The 20,863-nt window shown below is 42.5% G+C and overlaps 3 protein-coding genes across 4 annotated transcripts; all 3 read right to left on the bottom strand.

The window, feature by feature from the left end:
* Positions 1-1,440: 1,440 nt before the first annotated feature.
* On the bottom strand, positions 1,441-5,175 carry rhogd (ras homolog gene family, member Gd). Its single transcript, XM_086311219.1, has 2 exons — positions 5,032-5,175; positions 1,441-4,416 (listed from the first exon to the last, which is right to left on the bottom strand). The coding sequence occupies exon 2, from the start codon at positions 4,385-4,387 to the stop codon at positions 3,812-3,814; it is 576 nt and encodes a 191-aa protein (XP_086167345.1). The 5' UTR covers positions 4,388-4,416; positions 5,032-5,175; the 3' UTR covers positions 1,441-3,811.
* A 1,209-nt stretch (positions 5,176-6,384) lies between these two features.
* LOC147337802 (serine/threonine-protein kinase pim-2-like) lies at positions 6,385-9,432 on the bottom strand. Of its 2 annotated transcripts, XM_086311207.1 has the most exons (9): positions 9,325-9,432; positions 9,143-9,238; positions 8,878-9,039; positions 8,563-8,657; positions 8,424-8,471; positions 8,035-8,256; positions 6,973-7,159; positions 6,722-6,874; positions 6,385-6,576 (listed from the first exon to the last, which is right to left on the bottom strand). In XM_086311207.1, the coding sequence occupies exons 1-9, from the start codon at positions 9,386-9,388 to the stop codon at positions 6,470-6,472; spliced, it is 1,134 nt and encodes a 377-aa protein (XP_086167333.1). In that variant the 5' UTR covers positions 9,389-9,432; the 3' UTR covers positions 6,385-6,469. The 2 variants fall into 2 exon arrangements, with proteins under 2 accessions (XP_086167333.1, XP_086167327.1); XM_086311201.1 differs by lacking the exon at positions 6,385-6,576 and having other exon boundaries at positions 6,578-6,874.
* A 1,195-nt stretch (positions 9,433-10,627) lies between these two features.
* Positions 10,628-20,662, bottom strand: fhdc2 (FH2 domain containing 2). Its single transcript, XM_086311189.1, has 12 exons — positions 20,457-20,662; positions 18,756-19,304; positions 18,572-18,633; positions 16,205-16,307; positions 15,889-15,974; positions 15,573-15,673; positions 15,187-15,257; positions 14,894-15,001; positions 14,610-14,680; positions 13,644-13,761; positions 13,357-13,521; positions 10,628-13,260 (listed from the first exon to the last, which is right to left on the bottom strand). The coding sequence occupies exons 2-12, from the start codon at positions 19,218-19,220 to the stop codon at positions 11,341-11,343; spliced, it is 3,270 nt and encodes a 1,089-aa protein (XP_086167315.1). The 5' UTR covers positions 19,221-19,304; positions 20,457-20,662; the 3' UTR covers positions 10,628-11,340.
* Positions 20,663-20,863: the final 201 nt, after the last annotated feature.

The raw sequence follows: 20,863 nt of genomic DNA, 5'->3' as shown, positions 1-20,863 counted from the left end.
GTTTTCTGACTGCGCAGCACGCAAAAAAGAAAACTACACTCACCTTATTTACAACAGACTGTAAACTGAATCTCCATTTAATAAAAACAGATTGGAAATATTCATATTAATTTTGGACTATTAAACAATAAAGCGTTATTTTCAACTGATTGGTGCATAGTGTGAATGAAGCTGGTGGTAAGAAACGACTCCCAGAATGCACTAGGGCAGCAAAATACGCGTCAGCTGTTTCTGAACTTCCATAACATTGTACACTATAACTTTTCAGCCAATTGCACTGCAGCTAGAGTCTCCAAACACATAGATCATAAATTCAACATTTTAAAATTTTGGTAGTGCTCATGTTTGCGTTCTTTTATTCACTTTCTCACTCAATGGTTAATCCAGCACACAAATTTGGGGCTTCACCCTGAAAAGTCGTGCCCACTGCAGCTAACTGTTAATAAGTCTGAAGCTTTGATTTCAAGGTCTTGATTTTTTTGACAACACAACTCAGATGTTTTTAATCCAGCTTTGAATAACTTTAAATTCCAGTGAATTTATCAGCAGTGAAGTCAGCTACCTCGTCTATATATAGAGAGCTGTGAGGAGGCTCAAATCAGTCCTTTTGCAGTCCACTCGGTTTACAGTGGATCACCATAACCCACCCATGTTTTTTTAATCTGCCTGCATGTTGCAGAAAGAAACATGCCCATCCTTCATCATCATATTTGCTCATTCATGGCCTCCAGGCATTATTTTTGCCTTTAAGGTTCATATTAACAGAGCACAACTTACACAAGCTGTAAACATACATTCAGCACAGTCTGCCTTGTAAAGCACTTGTAGACAGACCACAGAGGAAACGGGCTCTAAATGCTGCTGCAGTGATGCTGTAACAAGCCTTTGGTAGCGTTTAACACATCCGTCATTTGTCACATCCACCAACCATAAAGGTCAAAGGAATTTTTCAGAGTAAGGAGCGCACTGAATTCTTAAACCCCAGAAACTGATTGAACTTGTGTGTGTCGGCTAAGTTGAATGATGGCCTGGAAACCAGATGGTATAGACCATTAACTTCAAATGTACAGAAGAGGGGGGGGGGGGGAGAAAAGAAAGAAAAAACTATCTTTGAAGACTAGTGCTCATTCTGGATAATAAGCAACTGAGCTGGAGGGCTGTGTCCATCTAGTGTTTGGACTCTGTAACTGTAACATTAACATGAAAGATAGCATTACAGTATGTGTGCTACAGGAACATAATGTGGTTTCCTGAGCTGTAAGCGTGTGTAAATGTGTTACTCTAGTTTGTTCTGCACTTCAGCACGACTTTCTTCTTGCATTACATCCCTCTAGCTGCAAAGATCTGCACTGATTGCATGCAATGCTACAGCAAAACAGCAAGGAACCAAATCAGAGGAAGACAGTCATGGGTCATGGGTTTAAGAAAAAAAAAATTAAATGGTTTAAACCACCGTTTTATTTGGCATAATTTAAAAATCATTTCACTGTTAGTTCATTTATACAAATATGCTTTTGTTATTTATAAAACAATTACAGATTTCTACAAATCAAGTTCCCAGTGTAAAAGCGTAGTACCACGCACACGGTAGCATACAGCTCCAGGACACAGACACAGAGCCCACAGGTGTATGTTCCACTTTAACAGCATCATCTAAGTGAATTTGGGACATGGAAAGAAAAAAAAAACGAACTCACCACAGATGACAGTTTTTAACATAACGTGCACTTACATTCAACTCTCCACAAACCTATCTGGGAAATGTTCACACATCTTCTGGCAGATGTCAAACCGCATCACTGTTATCACAAAAACCTCTTGCTCGGTTTGCACTTCAGTTATTCTAGACTTTACACCGGCCACAATCTAGGCTGACTTATTATATACCCGCTCAAAGGTGTACATGAAAATAACTATAGTAAAAAAGGGTTTCTATATTTGCTGCCAGCTGTAAGCAAAAAATAAAAAATAAAAAGAGCAGCTAGTCATTACAAAAACTATTTTACAAAAACGTATAAAAATCTTCAGATGTGACAAAGCACGTTCCACCTACACACCTTTTTGCTAACCATATGTGCAAGTTCCGCTTGTGCCTTATTCCACCATGCAATGCAGGGAACCGCAATCTGTTAAGAAGTGTGGAACTCAAGAGCTTCGTTTCACAAATGCAAAGACTTGCTGCACAAGATGTCAGTTTAGCACCTGTGTCTTTAAAAAAAAAAGTCTGCAAGATGAGTGTATTTACTGGCAGGAAGTAAGGCAGAGGGCTTCTGAAAATTCACAAAAATAAAACTCTTGAGTTGGGTGGGACCTGTGCTTAAACATCTTGTGGCACTTTCAGAGCTACGATGAGAAGCTTTGGGTTTGACGAAGAAGACTGCTATTGTCTTTGATTTAGATAAGGCACCTAACCAAAAAAATAAAGGCTCCTTTCATATTGTACAAAAACTTCTATTACATGATTAAAAAGGGAGCCATCACGGTTCTTCTATGATGAAACCAAGACAATAGCGAATTACAAGTATATAGCCAATGTAAGCCAGTTAAAACATATTGCTTTACTGATTCAGTTAAGCGGTGTCATAATTGATGAATTTCAGTGGAAGACAATAATGAAACTGAAAAGAAATATGGAGTTCTGGTTTATCAAATTGAAATATTAACTACAACAAACATACCTCTTACTGATCAAATAAACAGACTATTACAAAAACATTTACCTTTGGCCGTACTTGTAGGTTAAAAAAACATTTATGGAAAAAAAAATCATTTACAGAGTAAATTCACTATAATTAGACAAAATACAGCCTCCTTGACCACCACCCTATCAGAGAGAAATTCTTAGGCATGTTTTTAAATGGCACTCGGTGTGAGCTTCAACAGTTAATAAGTAGACAGAGAAGCTTCACGACAACCTGACTTCCTGACTGCGTAAGCTCCAAAACTCCTGTACCAGCATCAGTTAATGTGGCTGAGTCTTTATTACACCTGCTCCTCCATTACTGAAGAGGACAAATGGTGTGCTGCTTTTAATGGGTCTGGCTTATCTTCAAAGACCTACTGGTTCTTCCGTGTGGAGAAGTGAAAGAGCAGTGCGAGAGGCTGAAGGGGCAGCCTGCCAACAGCTCTAACACACCAGACTGAGCACAAGGGAATTGTAATAAGGGAATTTAACCTTTAATCTGTGCATTTGGTTTAAGGGCTACTGGCATTTCCCCAGGAGTCATCAAACCATGTCTGGGCTCAAACTGCTTGAAATTAAAACTTGTTCACCTTCTACTCGGCTGTTCATTACGTCTAAATAGTCAAAGTCAAAGCATCTTGATGGTAACCTTGCTTGAGACTCATGAGATGCAACCTAGGTGAGAATTTGAGGTAGTCATTAGTTCTCCACCTGAACAAAGGCAGATCTCTTCTCTCCAGTCAAACAGGGTAGCTTGGTTGGTTTGTTGGTTTAGATGTTATTATGGCTTGTGACAACCATTATCAGCATTTTATAAGGCAAAGCAGAGAAGCTAAAAATGTAGAACAGATGTAAAATGAAACGTGTAAATATCAAAAGTTAAAATGCAAGAAAAATAGAGGAGAAACGGTCAGTCGCTCTCATTAAGGCATGGTCACTTTGGTGATGATGGCAACACGGCGAGATCCTCCTGGCGATGAAGAAGGAAGAAAGGAGTAACAGAGGAGCCAAAAACTGCCAGAGGTGATACGGAGACAGCCGATTGGTGACCTTTGTTCCTCAGCCTTCCCTTTGCATCCGTGGATCTCCACCATCCCCTCTCCACAGTCCAAATCTGGGAACCATTCATTACAAAAGCACACACTTTTCTTTTTTCTTTTTCGTGACTGGATACAACACTGCCCTCACAGCTTCAGAAAACACCTCCTTGACCCCATCCTGCAGCAGTGCAGAACACTCCATGTATTTAACAGCCCCAATCTGCTTGGCCAGGGCATTGCCCTGCTGCTGGGTTGTAGGGACCAGACCCTGCTCCTTTAACTTCTTCACCGTTTCTGCGTCACTTCTTAGGTCCTTCTTGGTGCCTACCAGCAGGATGGGCACATTTGGGCAGTGGTGAGACACCTCAGGGTGCCACTTGTGCCTGACATTGGCGTGTGAGGAGGGGCTGCCAATGGAAAAGCATATAATGAACACATTGGTTTGGGGATAGGACAGAGTGCGCAAGCGGTCATACTCCTCTTGGCCTGCCGTGTCCCACAGATTGAGGCTGACAGTGCGGCCATCCACACTCATCTGAGCGCTGTAGTTGTCAAACACTGTGGGAATGTACTCTTCAGGAAAGGCATTGGTTGTATAAGAGATGAGCAGGCAGGTTTTACCCACTGCCCCGTCACCCACCACCACACACTTTATGGTCTGCATCCTGCCTACGACCACTGGGGCTGCAGCACCTGGCAACAGGGGGGGAAAAACACCTGAATAACTGCTAACAGCAACATATACACATACTGTGTAGTGATAAACATGCAATTTCATTCCCTGCATGATCGTTAACCGGTGAAGGGATCATAACACAAGATATCCGTTTTATTAGCAGTACAGCTTTTCACCCAGTTAGCAACTGAGCTAACTGTCCCCGTCGTTAACTAATCGACGTAGCGTTCATCACCGTTACATAGGTACGGTCCAATTCCAGATGCTCCCTAATTAACAAACTTTATAAAAGTTGTTGTCCAGGAGAGGCCGGGGTGTGAATGGAAAACAAGAGGCATTTTTTACCGGTTGTTTACACTTTACTGCTGTTCACTTTTAATACTAGGCGTTCCCCTAGCATATAGCTACTCTCTTACTAGCATCGAGCTAAGGAACTAGCGAATTTGGTGGCTAGCGAGCTAGCTAGTTAGCAAACAAGCTGAAACTTGATTTACAAGTCACTTTCTCAAAAAGATATGTTTAGGACCAGTTATTGCCCCACCAGCTTCTCAAAATTCCTGCTCAATTTTTGTATATACTTCAGAAGTAGTTTCGGGCTGTACGAAAGAAATATAACGGTTTTCATGACTTACCGCCACTTGGCTTTCGATCTCTTTTTGCCTGGTATAGTCAATCACAGCCGCATCCGGGGAGCTGTCTGTCACGTAAAAACCGACGTAGGGAAGTAATGCAAGCTGGTAATTGTAGTTCTATTTTGAGTCAGTCGTTTGCATAACACTAGATGGCGGTGTAAAGCTATTGTCATGACGTTGCACTCATGTAGCCGAAAAATATGCGGAGCCAAAGAGAAAAGTAAGAACAAGACGAGGTGAGTTGTACACTCACATTAACCAAGTCACTTTTTACTTAAATTGTGTATTTTTAGGACACTTTTCTAACAGTTTTATTTGACTACATTACCAATATTTGACATAGTAACTAAATGCTAAGTCAACTGTTCAAGTGCTAAACTATCCCTCCTTTAAAATATGCTGTAGTATATCTCATTAATGCAATAATAATAATAATAATAATAATAATAATAATAATAATAATAATAATAAAAAACCTAAATGGAAACATAAGTGCTTAATGTGGTCTGTTTATTCTAGTTAATATTCACATTAGAGAACCTCTTTCTTAAAATGTGTCTATTTAATATTCCATCCATCTGTTTTCTTCTCCTTATCAAATTCAGGCTTGTGGAAGGGGGGCTGGAGCCTATCCCACAGGGGAAGCAGCAGTGTTCACATATTTAACTTAATGCAGGATCAGCCTCAGGATGTTTGTGACATCTATGTAAGCATACAGAAGTTAAGCCAATGTGGGACAGAGAGTAGAAGGGGTTAAATTGCTATACACAGGGATGCATTGGCATTGTGGCTATAAATTGTAGAATGTAGCTGGCATAATACACAAAGAACAGTAAATCGCAAAGATGCACAGCAATATGATTGTATATGTAATGTGGCTCAGTGATAGGAAGGAATCAAATTATTGTGATTATGTTGTTCACGCTTTAGTCAAACATTTTCTTAGTCCTCCTGGAGAGGAACGGTTACCAATGCTTTCCTCTCATCGTGGGGAATTATGGAATTCGTTACCGGGCTTCTTCACTGCCCATTTTTTTATTCCGCTCTCAAGACCAGCCTCTTCTTTTTGACTTTCAACACAGTTTGAGATGTTTATTTTTTATGTTATTGTTTTATACATTTTGAATTTTATCTTGTATTGCATCGATGCTTTTATTTGTTAATAAATTGTATTAACACAAAAGAAAATACAAAATACATATATGTGCTTATAAACTGTAGAATTTAGCTGGTTTGATCCACAAAGAACTGTAAACCTCAGAAACATATGATGGTATAGGAAAATGTACCCCAAGGGTTAAAGGCTAATCCAAGGAATCAAATAATTTGCTTGTGAATCAGTTTATTCTGGTAATGAAATGCACAGAATTACAACATGGCTATTTAATTTTAATAAATACTTCTCTGTTGGAGCTTCTGCTCCATGACCCTGTATTTGTCAGAGTAGAGACGTCAGTTGGGCCAAGGATGATTTTTTAAGTTCCTCCAGGGTTAGGCGGTCTTTATGGATCTGGTTCAGAGAACCTGACAGAAAATCCTTGCAGTCTTTACAGAAATAAAATAGAGGTGTCACATTTTTGTGTTCCTGTAAATTTACATGTGGATGATCGATACAGACAAAGGCAAAGATAACACAGAAAACACTTCAAACACAAATTGCAACAGGTTGGGGAATCAACATCCAGCTTACCGTCTGAAATGTCGCTACGTGTCCTAGATTTCGATTTGGTGGAGGTGTCTGGGAGGATGTAGTGCAACAGCTTATCCATCACAGTGCCTAGCTGCAAAACTGTGATGCAGTCTGCTGTATTCGCGTTGGATTCATACAAGTCCAGAGTTATCTCTGAAATCCAGAGAAATATTAATAATGGTGAGGAATTCACATGGACACAAGATGCATGGACAGTCCAGAACATTTGAACACTGGGACTGATAACCTACCACTTCTTCGAGTGACTGCTTCTGGAGTAAAAGTGGCTCCACAGCCAAAATCAATGTATTTCACTTGTCGATACATTGAAAGATCAGCTGATACTTCAATCACAATGTTGTTTGCCTTAATGTCCCAATGAAATACACCCCTGGAATGCATCTCAATAGCTGCATCTACCAGCTTTCTCATTATATTCTGACAAAGAAAAGAAAGGTATGTTCAAGCCACAAGCTTTGCATTATCCATGAAAGATTGCTATATATATTATCTCACAAAAGTTAGTAGACACCTCACATTTTTGTAAATATTATTTTTTTTTTTTATTCTATCTTTTCATGGGACAACATTGAAGATTTGGCACTTTGATACAATGTAAAGTAGTCAGTGTAGAGCTTGTATAACAGTGTAAATTTGCTGTCACCTCAACATAACTCAACATACAGCCATTAACGTCTGAACCGCTGGCAACAAAAGTGAGTACCCCCTAGATGAAAATGTCCAAATTGTGCCCGAAGTGTTAATATTTTGCGTGGCAACCATTATTTTCCAACACTGCCATAACTCTGTTGGACATGGAGTTCTCTAGAGCTTCACAGGGTGCCACTAGGCTTCTCGTCCACTCTGATGATGACATCAGGGAGCCGGTGGATGTAAGAGACCTTGCGCTCCTCCACCTTCCATTTGCCCTACAGATGCTCAATAGGATTTAAGTCTGGAAACATGGTTGGCCAGTCAAGTACCTTTACCCTCAGTTTATTTAGCAAGGCACTGGTCTTTTTGGGAGTGTTTTGGGGTTGTTATCATGTTGGAGTACTGCCCTGTGGCCCAGTATCTGAAGGGGTGTTCTCACTTTTGTTGCAAGTGGTTTAGACATTAATGGCCGTACATTGAGTTATTTAGAGGGGACACCAAATTTACACTGTTTTACAAGCTGTACACTGTTTATATTTTATGAAAGTGTCATATCTGCAATGTTGTCCCATGAAAAGATAGAACAAAATACTTACCAAAATGTGAGGGGTGTATTCACTTTTGTGAGATTCTGTATTTCCTTCCTACCACTCACTTACCTTAACCTCACTCTCATGCAGAAACCTGTTTCTGCATTGCAGATACACATCCAAATCGATGGTTTTTTTCTGTCTTTCAAAGACCATAATAAGTTCGTTTACTGAGTCTAACCACTCCAGTAGTACTGGGGTAACATTGCTGCTTGTATTCTGTGGTCCTGCCCCAACTTTCATCAGCAATGCCACTTCCACGGGAACTTTGGTCATTTTACCATTAAGAAGCTTTAGAACCAGAGAAAATTTAGGTCAGTGTTCAAACAATGAATAATATGCGCCATGTGTTCAGGCAGGACATTTTCTTGACATGCTGTGAAATATTCGTGTTTCTCAACACAAACTTTCCAAAACAAAAAGCAAAAGTGTCAAGAGAAAGGACAAACATCACTTACCATTGGTAGGCGGTCGACACGATTCTGAAAAACATGTTTTATAACAACCTGCATTACAGAGAAAATGTGGTTTAGAAAAAGCACACAGTGCACAGGATTTACTAGAAGAACTGTGAGCTACACATATAACAAGTCATACTCGGACATTGTCTTCTTTGTGTTTTCCAAAGTAGACAGTCCCGTAACCTCCTCCACCCAGCAGATCCAGCTCTTCATATTTTGATCCAAAGTCCTCTACAGAGACACAAAACAGACATGGGGGTCTTGATTATTGCATGGAAAACAGCCAACATTGGCTTAGCTTATCTACACATTTATACAGGCTTTGTTAGAATGTCCTTACTAATTATCAGATGAATACCAGCTAAGCTTGGAGATTTTCTGAGGAAAACAGCCCTTTTACTAGCTGGAAAGGGGCTCTGTCATTGCATATAGGATTTCAACATATTCTTACCTAGCCTATGACTGTTGTATGTGCTGGGTAAGGGGACATCAGTCTTGTAAATGGAGCGGCTGGACTCCTCCCTTGAGCTAGATGTTTTGCTCTTTTCATTGAGTGGCTCCTCAGTTTCATTGTGGCTAGATTTATGTTTGCCACTCTTCTTTGTGAAAGCAGCTGCAAAAACGAAAAGCAATTAGACCTCTGAACTCTACACAGGGGCTCAGAGCTGATCAATAACAATAAAACAAAAGTAAATATCTCTGAATGTCTTACTTACACTTGTCCTCAGCGCAGTCTTTCCTCGTGCTGCTTATGAATTGTCCATCTGGCTTCCTGTCTTCTGTTCTAAAGAACCAGGGCTCAGTGTGGCCTTCTGTGGTTTGAAAAAAATATCAGTTTGTTAATGTGATGTTGATGTTAATGTAAACCAAAAAAATCAAGCAGGTAGACTTATCCCACCTAGATTATTACCACCACTCACAGCACGTGGAGCAGTAACAGTTGGCCAAGATTTAAAAGACATTTTGACATTTCTTCAGATATTTTCTCTTTGCAGTAAACTCACTGTTGACATTTTGGCTTTTGCAAGTTGTCTAGTTGGAACTATGATATACCCTCTTTAAATAATGCTGTGATGACACCATAGAAATCGAAACTTCTAATTTATGCTAATCCTGTCTCCGTGGCTACAGAATATCAAGTCAAATATTTCACTGTCTTGTGTCACCTTGTTATTTTTGGTTTCTTTTGATTCCATATGTCAGATTTTTTTTTATTTTATCCTGATGTATTTTTATTTCTATGTTCAGCACTTTGGCCAGTGATTGATGTTTTCTAAAGTGTTTTTATAAAGAAAGTTGGTTGGCAAATGATTAAAGAGCAGGTTTGTGTAACTACACCCAGGAGAAGTAGCAAGTCTGGGACAGAACATAGAGGCAAACAATGATTCACTTTCACATTATCACTCTTGACCAAACTTTTCCAATATAGGCCTCTCATTCTAAAAATAGACCCGAAAATATGCCCATATTGCACTTTCAATCAGTCTAACTGCAAATGAGGAAGGCTGTTCCTGCATTTGCCCATTTAAAGAGAGGTCTGCAGACTTAAATTTCTCTGCATACAAACAGACCATAAAAGACCCTGTCGTGTATCTTTTGGACCTCATCCTCTTTGATGAGCAGCAGTCTTTAAGCGCATATATCACATATTCACCTTCAGACAAGTCATTATTCCCACTAATCCAGTGCATTCAGATCACTGCAGAAAGAAGCTAAAAAGAGGGATCACTTTAGACTGCTCCGTCTTACACCCCTGGAGATCTGCTGTTGATGTCACCACTTATACACTGTGGCAGGTTAAAAGGCCAGCGGTGACCAACAACCGGACACTCGAGAACACAAAGAGGCACCAGTTTATTGCCTTTCCCAAGAGGTTCTGGCGTCACCGAAGCCTATAAAGGGAGAATTCCCACTGGGACCCCTACACCCACAGTCACCCTCCACCCCACCCCCTGCACCCCACTATTCTGCCAGGAGATTCCCCGGGACGTCTGCAGCATTTCCATGACTACAACCACTGACAGGAATGGGGGTGACTGTGTCAAGAGATGTGTAAAGAGGGAGAGAAAAATGGAGGGGTGACAAGAAGACAGCAAGAGCTGCAGCTGAAAGCAAATACATACTGAACAGACACAATATATTTATAATTTAAAATAAAGAATATATACTGACAAGCACATTTCTCAGACAATAACAGTTTCACATCGCTATCTTTATTTCTCTTCTGTTGTTTACAAAACCATATAATACAGCGAATAACAACCACTGCTATTCAATAAACTTACTCTTTTGATATAAAATAAGCAAAATAATAATAACAATCCCCCAACAGCCTCTTCTTCAGTTTATAAAGTGCATCATAATGATGAGGCCTCACCACAACAGGATGAATAGTTCAATATTGTACCGAGTTCGGTTAGGACTGTAAGACAGCCATGTTTGAGAACACCATGATCACTTAACAGAGAGGTCACAGTATTCACATTTGGACGCATTCCTAAAAAAGAAAAAGAAAAAAAAAGTGTTTTGTTCCATACAAGAGACTGAAACGGTTTGCCAGATTACACTTCTGGCAGCACACTTGTACATACAAGGCACAGAGTAGTGTTGCATTTTATTACTGTGACTTAAGTATCAACCTGTTCTACAACTGGAGACAGAGTTTTCTTGTCCTATTGCCTGCAAAGGACACAAATGGGTGTAAATCGAGGTAGACTGTAGAAAATCCCCTATCCTGTGAAACAAGAGATGAAGTATCCCCGATGCTCCCACCTCACGGTCCTATTGCACATGTAGAAACCGAGCACTCAGACTACACATGCATGTCACACAAATCTATTTTTAATGAGCTCAAACAAACAATCACAAAACTGTAAAGGCAGGAGAAGTTTGAGGAGGCACTTATTCATGTCCATCACCTCCACAGGGGCTGAGCAGCAGGAGCGGTGGAGGTGGCAGACCCTCGGGGCATTTTGGGCCCAGGTATCCTTGAAGCTGTTGGGATTTTAGAACTAGCAGGAGTGGGGCTTGTGCTTGTCGTCTTGGCAGTTTTATTTCGAGCTGCCGATATGACAGCCGTACGTATGGTCTTGGCTGTGGCCGAGGATGGGCTGTGGGCAGTGCTAGGCTGACAGGGAACCTGAGACTCTGAGTTTGGGGCGAGGCGTTTGGAAACGCGGAGAGGAGTGCCTCTGATGAAAGGTGGCTGGGTGCTGCCAGAGCCTTTCTCTGGCACAGATCTGTTTGAAGTCCTGCGGGCCAGGGTGGGCTTCCCCGGAGCCTGCGCCTCACTTACAGTTCTCTCCCGTGTGCTGTTACTTCGCTTCACCTCAGCTGCTCGAGAAATAGGAGATGAACGCATAGACAGACTACGAGGAGTAGCAAGGCGGGTAGGAGTTGATGAGTTTGTAGGGGGTGGGTTTCCACATGAAGAATCTGTTTTAGAGCGTACCCTGGGAATGCCCGTGCTACTGGAAGGGCCTGTACGTGACACAAGTCCCCTCTTGGCTCCTATCCCACTGCGTACAGGGACCTTCATGGTTCGAGCCTCTTCCTTTGATGTCAGAGACGCTGGGGTCGACCCCTCTCGAAGGTCAACCTCCCTTTCTTTCCTCCACTTGGAGCAAAGGCTCGGTGTTGGTCGTGGGAGTGGGGAGCCTGGGGGTGACAAGGCGTCATAGGATCTAAGGCCTTTCACCAGAGTGTGGCACTCCAGCGTTTCACCGACACGAGAATATGACCTCCCCGTCTCCCTCTCGGTACTTGGCAACTCAGGATCCTCCTCTGGCTGTGACTGGCTGAACTCCGGCAGACTGGAGGGCATCCAAGTGTCCTCCGCAGGTGTGGACACCACATCTGTGTCTGTCCGGTTTGTTAAAACTCCATCAGGCAAACACGTCGCAGCACTTGGTTCAATAGAGGGTGTGTCTCTCGTCTGTGGCTGCGACTGCTCCTCCACTGGAGCGCTGACAGATGACTGCAGTTTGGTCTCAGATCTGGAGTACCTAATGAGCCCAGTACTGTTGTCACTACAAGACTGTATTCCACTTGTATGAACAGATGGTTGTAATTCCTCATTGACACAAGAGCTGTTGGATTTTGAGTGAATAGGATGATTACTGGGCATTACTGGCAGGCCAAAATTCTGCCTGTAAGTGGAAGTTCTGCTTTTAACACACTGGGTTGGTTTGCTATGAATAGAAGCAGAGTCTGTATAGGAACAGTTAACTAAAGCCATGTTTTCATGTGAAAAATCCACTTCTTTTTCAGTTCCCGTTAACTTGGATTGGTTTTGCCTCAGATAAGAAATACTCTCGGGTCCATGTTGTTTCACAACAAAGCCACTTTCATGCTGAGAATGACTAAATGTTGCTGCTTCAGTGTTTAATTTTGTTTCTTGGCTGTGCCGAGCCGTGCTCCCTCGGCTCAGGACGGGTCCTTGGTCAATGGGGGAACACATGCCATCAGTCTCTGGAGAGCTGCAGAGAACAGCAGAGGTCTCGTGGTCAGAGGAGCTGTTTGAGTGATAACTGGTTGATGTCGGGCTGCTGCCCAGCTCAGGGAAGGGTGAGTTGTGGAGATGGCTATCGTTGTGAGAGTGTTGGAGGTATCTGCGGGAATCAGAGCTTCTAAGACTACGACGGCTCCAAGTGTAGCTTAGATTCCTCTCTAGGAGTTTTTCCAGCTCATCCTGGCTCTCCTGACTGGGAGGCTCTCTGGCGAGGCTCAGGCTCAGGTCTAACCCAGTGCAAACTGCCAGAGAGCGACGCTTTTCTGCCATCTCACGTTGGCGTTCCAGACGTTTCTGTTCTTTCAATTCACGTTCTGCATTTTCCTATGGAAAAATGAGAGAGAAAGGATAGTTGCTCACTCATCTTTAGCATACAGTTAAAGGTTCTATGATACAATTTTCCTATCGACAGCTTCTAACCTGGACTGCTCTTTGGAAGCGGTGGCAAAACAAATGAAAGACCCTGCAAGCCTCCTCCAATTTAAAAGTGCTGTCATCTTCACAGAAAAACTCCACCAGAGCCTGACTCGACATCTTCATACCCTCCACCTCGTCCTCTGCCTCCTTCAGACGCTCTTCAGCCACCTGTAGATACATTTTACATGAACATATTCATTACCCCTTCAATTAAAGCCCCAAAACTTGAACTTGAGATAACCTGCCTCAAGTTGGAGACAGTCCATTTAAAAATCTAATTTTTTGCACACCTCCAGGAAAGGCTGCGTCTGCTTCTGAATCTCTGCCTCAGTCTGTATATTTGCCTTGAGGGCCGCAACTCTGCTTTTTAACTTGGCCAAGTCATCAAGCACAGACTCTTCACAAAACCTGCAAAAGGAGGAGAGGACAAATACATACATGCAATCATTTTGTGAACTGAACAGAAACAGGTGGATAAACTGTATGTCTCAACAAAGGGTGAATAATTAAAGACTGGAAATAAATGATTGCACATGATCGAAAGTGTCTAGGAATTTGTCATAAAGAAGACCTATTATGCTTTCCACCTTCTCGTCATATATCCCCTTACAATGATGCATGCTCATAATAAACATGCCCAAAACTTCATATACAGAGGTCAGAATCTGGTAATTCCTGTTATCTTGGAGTTCAGGCTGCAGACTGCTTGGAAATACTTAGACATTTTCTATACCTCTATTTTCTACACCTCTTCCCTCTATATGGTCACCCCAGCTGCCCAGCCACCCACTGTTCAAACTTTCAGTTTTTCAGGGGTAGCCAACCAGAAGAGCCTTAGCTTAAAGTGATGGGGAAGAGAGCTAAAACGGCTCATTTCATGATGGCGTGTGAACTCCATCAAAGCCTAGCATAAGATAAGTAAGGATATTATAAGCTGAGAGTCATGTTAAACTACTCTAACCAGCAGGAATTAAAATCTGCAAAGAATGCAGCAAGAATGCAGGAATTGAGAGTCTCAGAGAGATAGTCATCTCTTAGCACCCAGCTGTAGTCACCAATCGAAATGAGAAAATGGTCAAAATGTCCAGCAGCTTAAGTAGTGGCCATCATACCCCACTGTCAATCATGCATCTTTTGCTGACAGCTGGGTGTTTTGTTGTTTCAGTAGAGTGTTTGAGGTATTATTGTCATTAACAATGATCATGCAGACTAAATAACAGTAGGATATAGATTTGGGGGAAAAAAAAAAGACTGACCTGGAGGCGGAGCCAACATGACCTAGTTGGCTGGGAAATGACAGTAAACTCTGGTCTTTTTTCACAGCTTCCTGTGGAGACAAACACATGATTAATCATCCATTGTTTCAAAGGAAGCAAAACATCATTTACCAATGGTGAGAAAAATCTGACGCTCTGCAAAGCAATCTGGTTTGAGGGCCTTGAACTACTTTTTTTTTTTTTTTTTTTGAACCAACACCAACTGTATTTCTTCAACTGAAAATAGGTACTATATTTCACGGCATCTACATTTCAGATCTTACCATAGCAACAAAATGCAGCAAATTCATGCCTGGCTTGTTGGCTTTGGTGTCAGCCAGCTTCAGCAGCGATGAAATTCGAAAACCAGCAGCATTTCCTGAATATCCACCCTGAGAAGACACGCACAAGGTCAAAACAAAACACACGCACAACACGTGACAGCTTTAAACAAACAACGATTCAAAACCCAGGTGCGCAGTCTGAACGGCGCCTCTGAACACAAACCCAGACCACTAGCGTTTGGGTAACTGTAAACAGATTAAAAGAATCGAAAGGGAAATAAAGAAGCACTCACTGCATTCATATAGTTCCCCGCTTTGAGGACCAGACGAAGGATGGAGTGCAATTCTGGGCAGCTCAGCAGTTCTAGGAGCATAAAAGACAGATTTAATACTGTGCCTCATGGTTGAAGGAGTGTGAATGAAGCGGACATGAAGGGCATGAAATAAGTCAGCAACTTTGTTCTGACACTTAAATTGACTATTGCACTACACCTTTATTTTAAAAAGTTGCTAGCAGCAGATTACTCCTAAATCTTTAAAGTATTTAGCATCCAGAATAAGTCATCTCATTTGCATCCTGACTCCTAGGATTTCTGCAAATACAAGCATTTAAAAAAGGGCAACAGGGTTCCCAGATCTTTATAGTGGCGGAGTACACAACTCCCTGCTGTTACTTTACCTCGGGCTGCTTCCCTCAGACATCTGGCTGCCACACACAGAGAGGTCACAGCAGGGTCAAACTCTTGCTGCAGGATCATGGCATCCAGACGAAGGCGAAAACTGGTGAAGGAGGGAAAAACGGGGGAACAGATTGATCAGTGGAGAGTGGTGATTGATGACAGGGACATCAGGCACTGCACTGGTTAAATAAGCAGTCGAGCATCAGTGAAAATCAATTTGAAAATAGGAGTTAGGTTCTTTTGGAATACTTTTTTGGGTAAAAAACAAACAAACAAAACAAAACCCCAAAAACTGGGGGTTGATAAAGAGCGTACCTGGGGACTTCCACCAAAAGCAGCATGAAAAGATCAGGCTCTCCAAGCCAGCTCCGGTCCCCGCTGAACTTCTTAAGGCGAGACTCCTGACGGAGAATAGAGGCTGGGTAAAGCTGCCAACATCCCATTAACAGTCAATTCCACTATCTCCTAGTGTGGTACTTCTCTAAGAAACACAGACCACATCACATGCAACATGGTGTAATGGCTAACTCTTGATCATTCTAAGCAGAGCCAGATGGTGAGTTAGAGGAGGGCGGGAGGAGAGGAAGAAGCTTGTCACTGTTGCGTTTGTATGCCAGAAAAGGCGCTTTACCTCCTCATTGTCAGGCAGCAATTTACAGAGCTCTGTGAGCTTCTCCGCTCCGTAACGGCCTCCGGCGCCCTGCCTGATATCCTCAACTATCTCCTTAGCCGGCCTGCGGAAACACAACAGACACAATTCAGCATGACGTAATTTGCCAAGCAATACTCTTTTCAAGTCAAGGTACAGCTACCCAAAAGAAATGAGTACAATCAGCTCCGGTTTTGCAATGATCGCACAATAAAAGAGGCTTATCCTGTTCTTATCAGTCCGAGTGTCACGGAGGGAGGGTCAGTTGACGCCACACTGGCGATGCAAAGTAGCATATCCACTGGGCAAATAAAATGCAGACATGCACAGACGACGGCTGAAGGACAACGGGGTGAAAGAGCAGACACTGAGATGACTGGGTGTTTGATCTCTGTATTCCTTTCTGCAAGTGACACATCTGTCCTCCATTTCAGCAGTTTTCCCATTAGCCTCTCCCCAATTCCCACTACAGCACATCACAGGCACTAAAACTACAGTTTGCAGCCTTTATCCTCAAACAAACTCATCTCATTCATGGCTCAGCTGTCACATCCGAATCTTATTGTCTAACACCAACGGATAAAGATCAACCTACGAAAACATGTAAAAGCAGTGCATGAGGGGGAAAAAAGAAAAAAAAAAAAAGGGACATCTATTTCTAAACAGAAAGAGCTTTTGTTAATTGCTCCAACAAAACCCATTGAAAAACCAAACAATCTAAATAAAAGGAGGAAATAATATTGAAGGGGGGCTACTAAGACACTGATAATACACTTGATTTTGTCTACACTCCACCCACATTTGAGCAGTAGCTCTGTCTGTCTTCAGACAGAGGGCAAATAAACTTCCAACTAGACAGATGTTTGTGTACAGAAGAAGCTCTTTTCACATAATGGCTTCCCCTACATGTCTCAACAGATCTAGTTTAGAAAAGAAAAGGTTTTCAATTGAGTCTCTTGGAGGCATGACAATCCCTAAACTTGGCACGTCGTACTCCTGAAGTTTAAAGTACACGTAGTTCTGCTAAGTAGATATCGTTTGTTAGTTTCATTCCATTTCAGATGTTAAACCGTATGCAAATGTATATACATGACTATGAAACCTCTCGTTCACTGCAAGAAGTGCAGCTTTGTTTGAGCCAAGCAAACATGCTAATCGGGCTTTTAGATGAATATGACAAGCCACCAGTGGGGTCTCTCTCTGCAGGGGGGGGGGGGGGTAGCTTTAAGATTAGACACTCTTTAAGGGCACCAGCAGGTGCCGACAGGCTAAAGCCAGCTGCTTGTTTACCACCCTCCTTCAAGATCCAAGCCAGTTGTTCAGGGTACACCACCTCCTCCTCCCTGACACCAGACATCCTCTCTCCTGACGAAGCTTCGCACTTTAACACGGACACCTGTCCACCTTTGACATATGGCCACTCTCTCCAGTTTAACTCAAGTCAAATACTGCTCCCTTGGGCACTGCTGTATGCATCCCACTTCAAACGGCCTCCAGTACTGGTGGCGGTTTGATGAAATGCAGAGAAAAGGCCTAGCTGTTGGCACTGCAACTAAAAACATTATCCATGCAATACAATTTACTTCCTCAGCTACTGTTTAACCTCTGAGATGTCAACACACGTAAGAAAAATCACCATATGCTTTGAACTAAAATGGGCAAGGACTTCTCCAGCCGACAGCCCAAAGCACAAAGAATATCAAGTACATAAAGTGATATGAAACAGGAAATAAATTACAGTACCCCCACAACTTATATAAGGTGGGACAGCCAACAATCTTAGGTGCCTCTGTGATGTAAAATTGGTTGGTTCATTGACAAGAATATTAGGCAGTCTGCCAGAAGTTATTCTTAGGCCCTTATCTCTTTTATGATGCACAAGAAAATCTCCAAACTTAGATCCTTTTTGCCCTTAGCTGCTGTAAACAGGTTGATTCCTGCATCAGGCAGAGCTCTCATCACATCTGCTTAAACTGATAAGTGGCAATTAGGAGATATGAACAGATTACTGCTGTACTTGTTAAACCACTCTGACTGCCTGATAACTTCTACTTTGCTTTTAAAATTATTACTTTGAAAAAGGCCAAATTAATCCCTTATGTAAAACGGTCTGCCTATTGAGATTAGACTGGCTACATCATTAGAGTCCCTTGAACCTCTTCTTAAAAAGGCCTTTATGAATGTTTGCTCTGTAGCTGATTTCTATGCTCCTTATCTTCTTTCCTTCTGACCCGTTTTGTTTTATTTATGATATGTGTTTCTTTAATGAGTTTTTTTTTTCCTATGACCTCTTTGTTCTTTCTGTGAACCAACTGAAACATTTCAACAGTAAGAATTTCTTAGGCTTACATCTTGAACTGACGTAGAAATATTCCAATGTTCATACTGCGTTTGGAGTCCAATAAGGAGATCTGTTTAGAAAAAAAAAAAGAAAAAAGAAAGAGGACAAAAAGCAAAGGACACATTGTGAGAGCAAGAAAAACAAACGAGCCCAATATTTTTTAAAACAGTCTCACCATCTACATGATCTTACCTCCTCTGAGCTATCCTGAGGGGATCTGCAGTGCAGCAGTGAAGAGCGCCGTCTCAGGGTGCTGGTTCGGTCCCGAGGCTTACTGTCCTTCTGACCAAACAGCTCATCCAGGGAATGGAGGTCTATGGGGAACTCATCTTCATCTGGGGCCGCCCCACTCCACACGCTCTTTCTCCCCTCCACCTTCTCTTTGGGGATGCGCTCCCAGTTCAGCTTCCTCAGCCGGCTCCGACGAGCGCTATCCGCCCGGCTTAAAGGTGAGGAGGAGGAAGAGGTGGAAGCCGTGGGGGGAGGCGGGGGAGGAGGCGGCGGCGGTGGTGGTGGAGGTGCTAGAGGAGGCGGTCGAGGAGCGACCAGCGCCGCGCGCGGCTCCATGGTCGTCACTTCCGCAGCGGCAGGAAGGGCAGGCTGTGTTCCATGAAAGGCACGAGATTCCTTGATGGCCACACTCAGGTTGATGTGCATAGAGGCAGCCGGGCTGTTTGAGGGAGGGTCAGTCTGCCTTTCTTCCAGTGATCTCTTGTCCAAAGGTCAGGCAATAACCCCAGTCTAGGAAACAAAGCAGCAACAACAACAACAAAAAAAATCGTATCTCAGACATTATTGAAAGCAGAAACAGTCGGTGTAGAGTTTTGCAACTGAAAACCAGTCAGTCAGCTTCCAACTAGGCCAGTGAGCTCCCATGACTTCAGCCTTACAACTGGTACAAGCTAAAAATCTGAGCCCAAGTTCAACTTTCAATGAAAGTTCAAGGCATTTTTTTGGGAAAGCATTAGCTGGGCAGGATGAGCTCTTCCCCCTCTGCGACCTGTTTGAACAGCTTGTCCCATCCTGTTCAGTTTCACCTCACTGAATGCGGGCGCGCACACACCTCCACACCGCCTTTTCCTCTTCTAATTAGAAAATATGGAGACCGGTGAGGTAAGACGCACAGTTAACCACAAAGCCCAGAAATAAATGCTCTGCAAGCTTCTTACGTATTCCTTCTTCACTTTGGGGAGGGCATCATCTGAAAGTGGGTTGAACACGCTTGCACCAGCAGGTTTTTAAGCAGGATTAGTAATGCAACTGAGAATGACTCAGAAGTTTCAAAAGTCTGGGTTCAAGGGAAACGCTTTAATCTTTACACGGCTTTGGATTTGGGGGAAAAACACACACACACACACACACACACACACACACACACACACACACACACACACACACACACACCCACCCTCTCGTCATTTCTCGCGTTCTCCAAATGAATCATAAGGTTTGGCAAACTTTTTTCACGGACGCGCTTGATTTCCAGTCTGTTCCACTGCATGCCGCGCGGGCGCGCTGCACAAACCGGTAATCTCAGTCTCCATCATTTAATGAGATATTCATCTTGACAAGCGAAAATATTATCTGACAAATCGTGTTGCCCAAGAACTCGTGGGAGGATGAAATGTTACATGGAAAGTGAGCTTTGTTTTTCTACATCAACGCAATAGCATCCGTTACTTTTTCATAAGAACGCTCTTAAAAAAGAAAAACATTTTTTAAGTTTCAAAAGATTTCTACTGTTGACATTTAGTGCATTTTTTTTATAACCTGGTAGTTTATCGCTGTTATTTTTGCGTAGATCTAACTTCGGATAAACATTCACTTCATGTTGCTCGACAGTGTTCCAATTATTTAACACGTCTGATTCTGGTCCTAATCAGGTTTACTTACCTGCAGTTTCCGGCCACAGTTTCCAGTGAAGTTGTTTAAAAAAAACTCCAACAAGAGCCACAGCTAGAAACATCGAGGTCTTAATTTTTTTTTTTTTTAACATATATACATTTTTTCCTATGTCGTTTTTGTCCCGGTAACTTGTGCCACTCCACTCGCTGCACTCCTCTTGTCTTTCCAAACTTGCAGGGAAACTTCTACACTGCACGACGCGAACGCGCAGGCGCACGCCCCCCACACTGATATGCCTTTATTGTATCCTCCCAGTTTTCCCATGGGCGGATTTAGGGTTTTTTGAAGTTTTTATTAGATCATCTTTAATCCACTTTCAGATTTTACAGATCCTGCAATGGCGATAAATTTATGAAATGCTTACAGTTTTGGAAAGGATTCAATAAGGTGTTAAT

Source organism: Aulonocara sp. 'chitande type north' Nkhata Bay, linkage group LG2 (genome assembly GCF_057382095.1).
Source record: "Aulonocara sp. 'chitande type north' Nkhata Bay isolate Kocher_YH1m ecotype deep benthic linkage group LG2, A_spYH_male_GT1.1, whole genome shotgun sequence".
Taxonomy (NCBI): domain Eukaryota; kingdom Metazoa; phylum Chordata; class Actinopteri; order Cichliformes; family Cichlidae; genus Aulonocara; species Aulonocara sp. 'chitande type north' Nkhata Bay.
The sequence above is the reverse complement of the archived record's forward strand: the minus strand, read 5'-3'. Positions and strand labels throughout refer to the sequence as shown.

Coding starts and splice junctions, on each gene's coding strand:
- LOC147337802 (XM_086311201.1), bottom strand. CDS start 9,388: ATGTCTTTTAAATCTTGGCCAACTGTTACTGCTCCACGTGCTGTGAGT. Junction 7,160..8,034: donor TGCATGAGAGTGAGGTTAAG/GTAAGTGAGTGG, acceptor TTTCTTTGTCAG/AATATAATGAGAAAGCTGGT. Junction 6,875..6,972: donor AGCAGTCACTCGAAGAAGTG/GTAGGTTATCAG, acceptor TCTGGATTTCAG/AGATAACTCTGGACTTGTAT.
- fhdc2 (XM_086311189.1), bottom strand. CDS start 19,220: ATGCACATCAACCTGAGTGTGGCCATCAAGGAATCTCGTGCCTTTCAT. Junction 15,258..15,572: donor TCTGAGGGAAGCAGCCCGAG/GTAAAGTAACAG, acceptor TTATGCTCCTAG/AACTGCTGAGCTGCCCAGAA. Junction 14,681..14,893: donor TGCTGCATTTTGTTGCTATG/GTAAGATCTGAA, acceptor TTGTCTCCACAG/GAAGCTGTGAAAAAAGACCA.
- rhogd (XM_086311219.1), bottom strand. CDS start 4,387: ATGCAGACCATAAAGTGTGTGGTGGTGGGTGACGGGGCAGTGGGTAAA.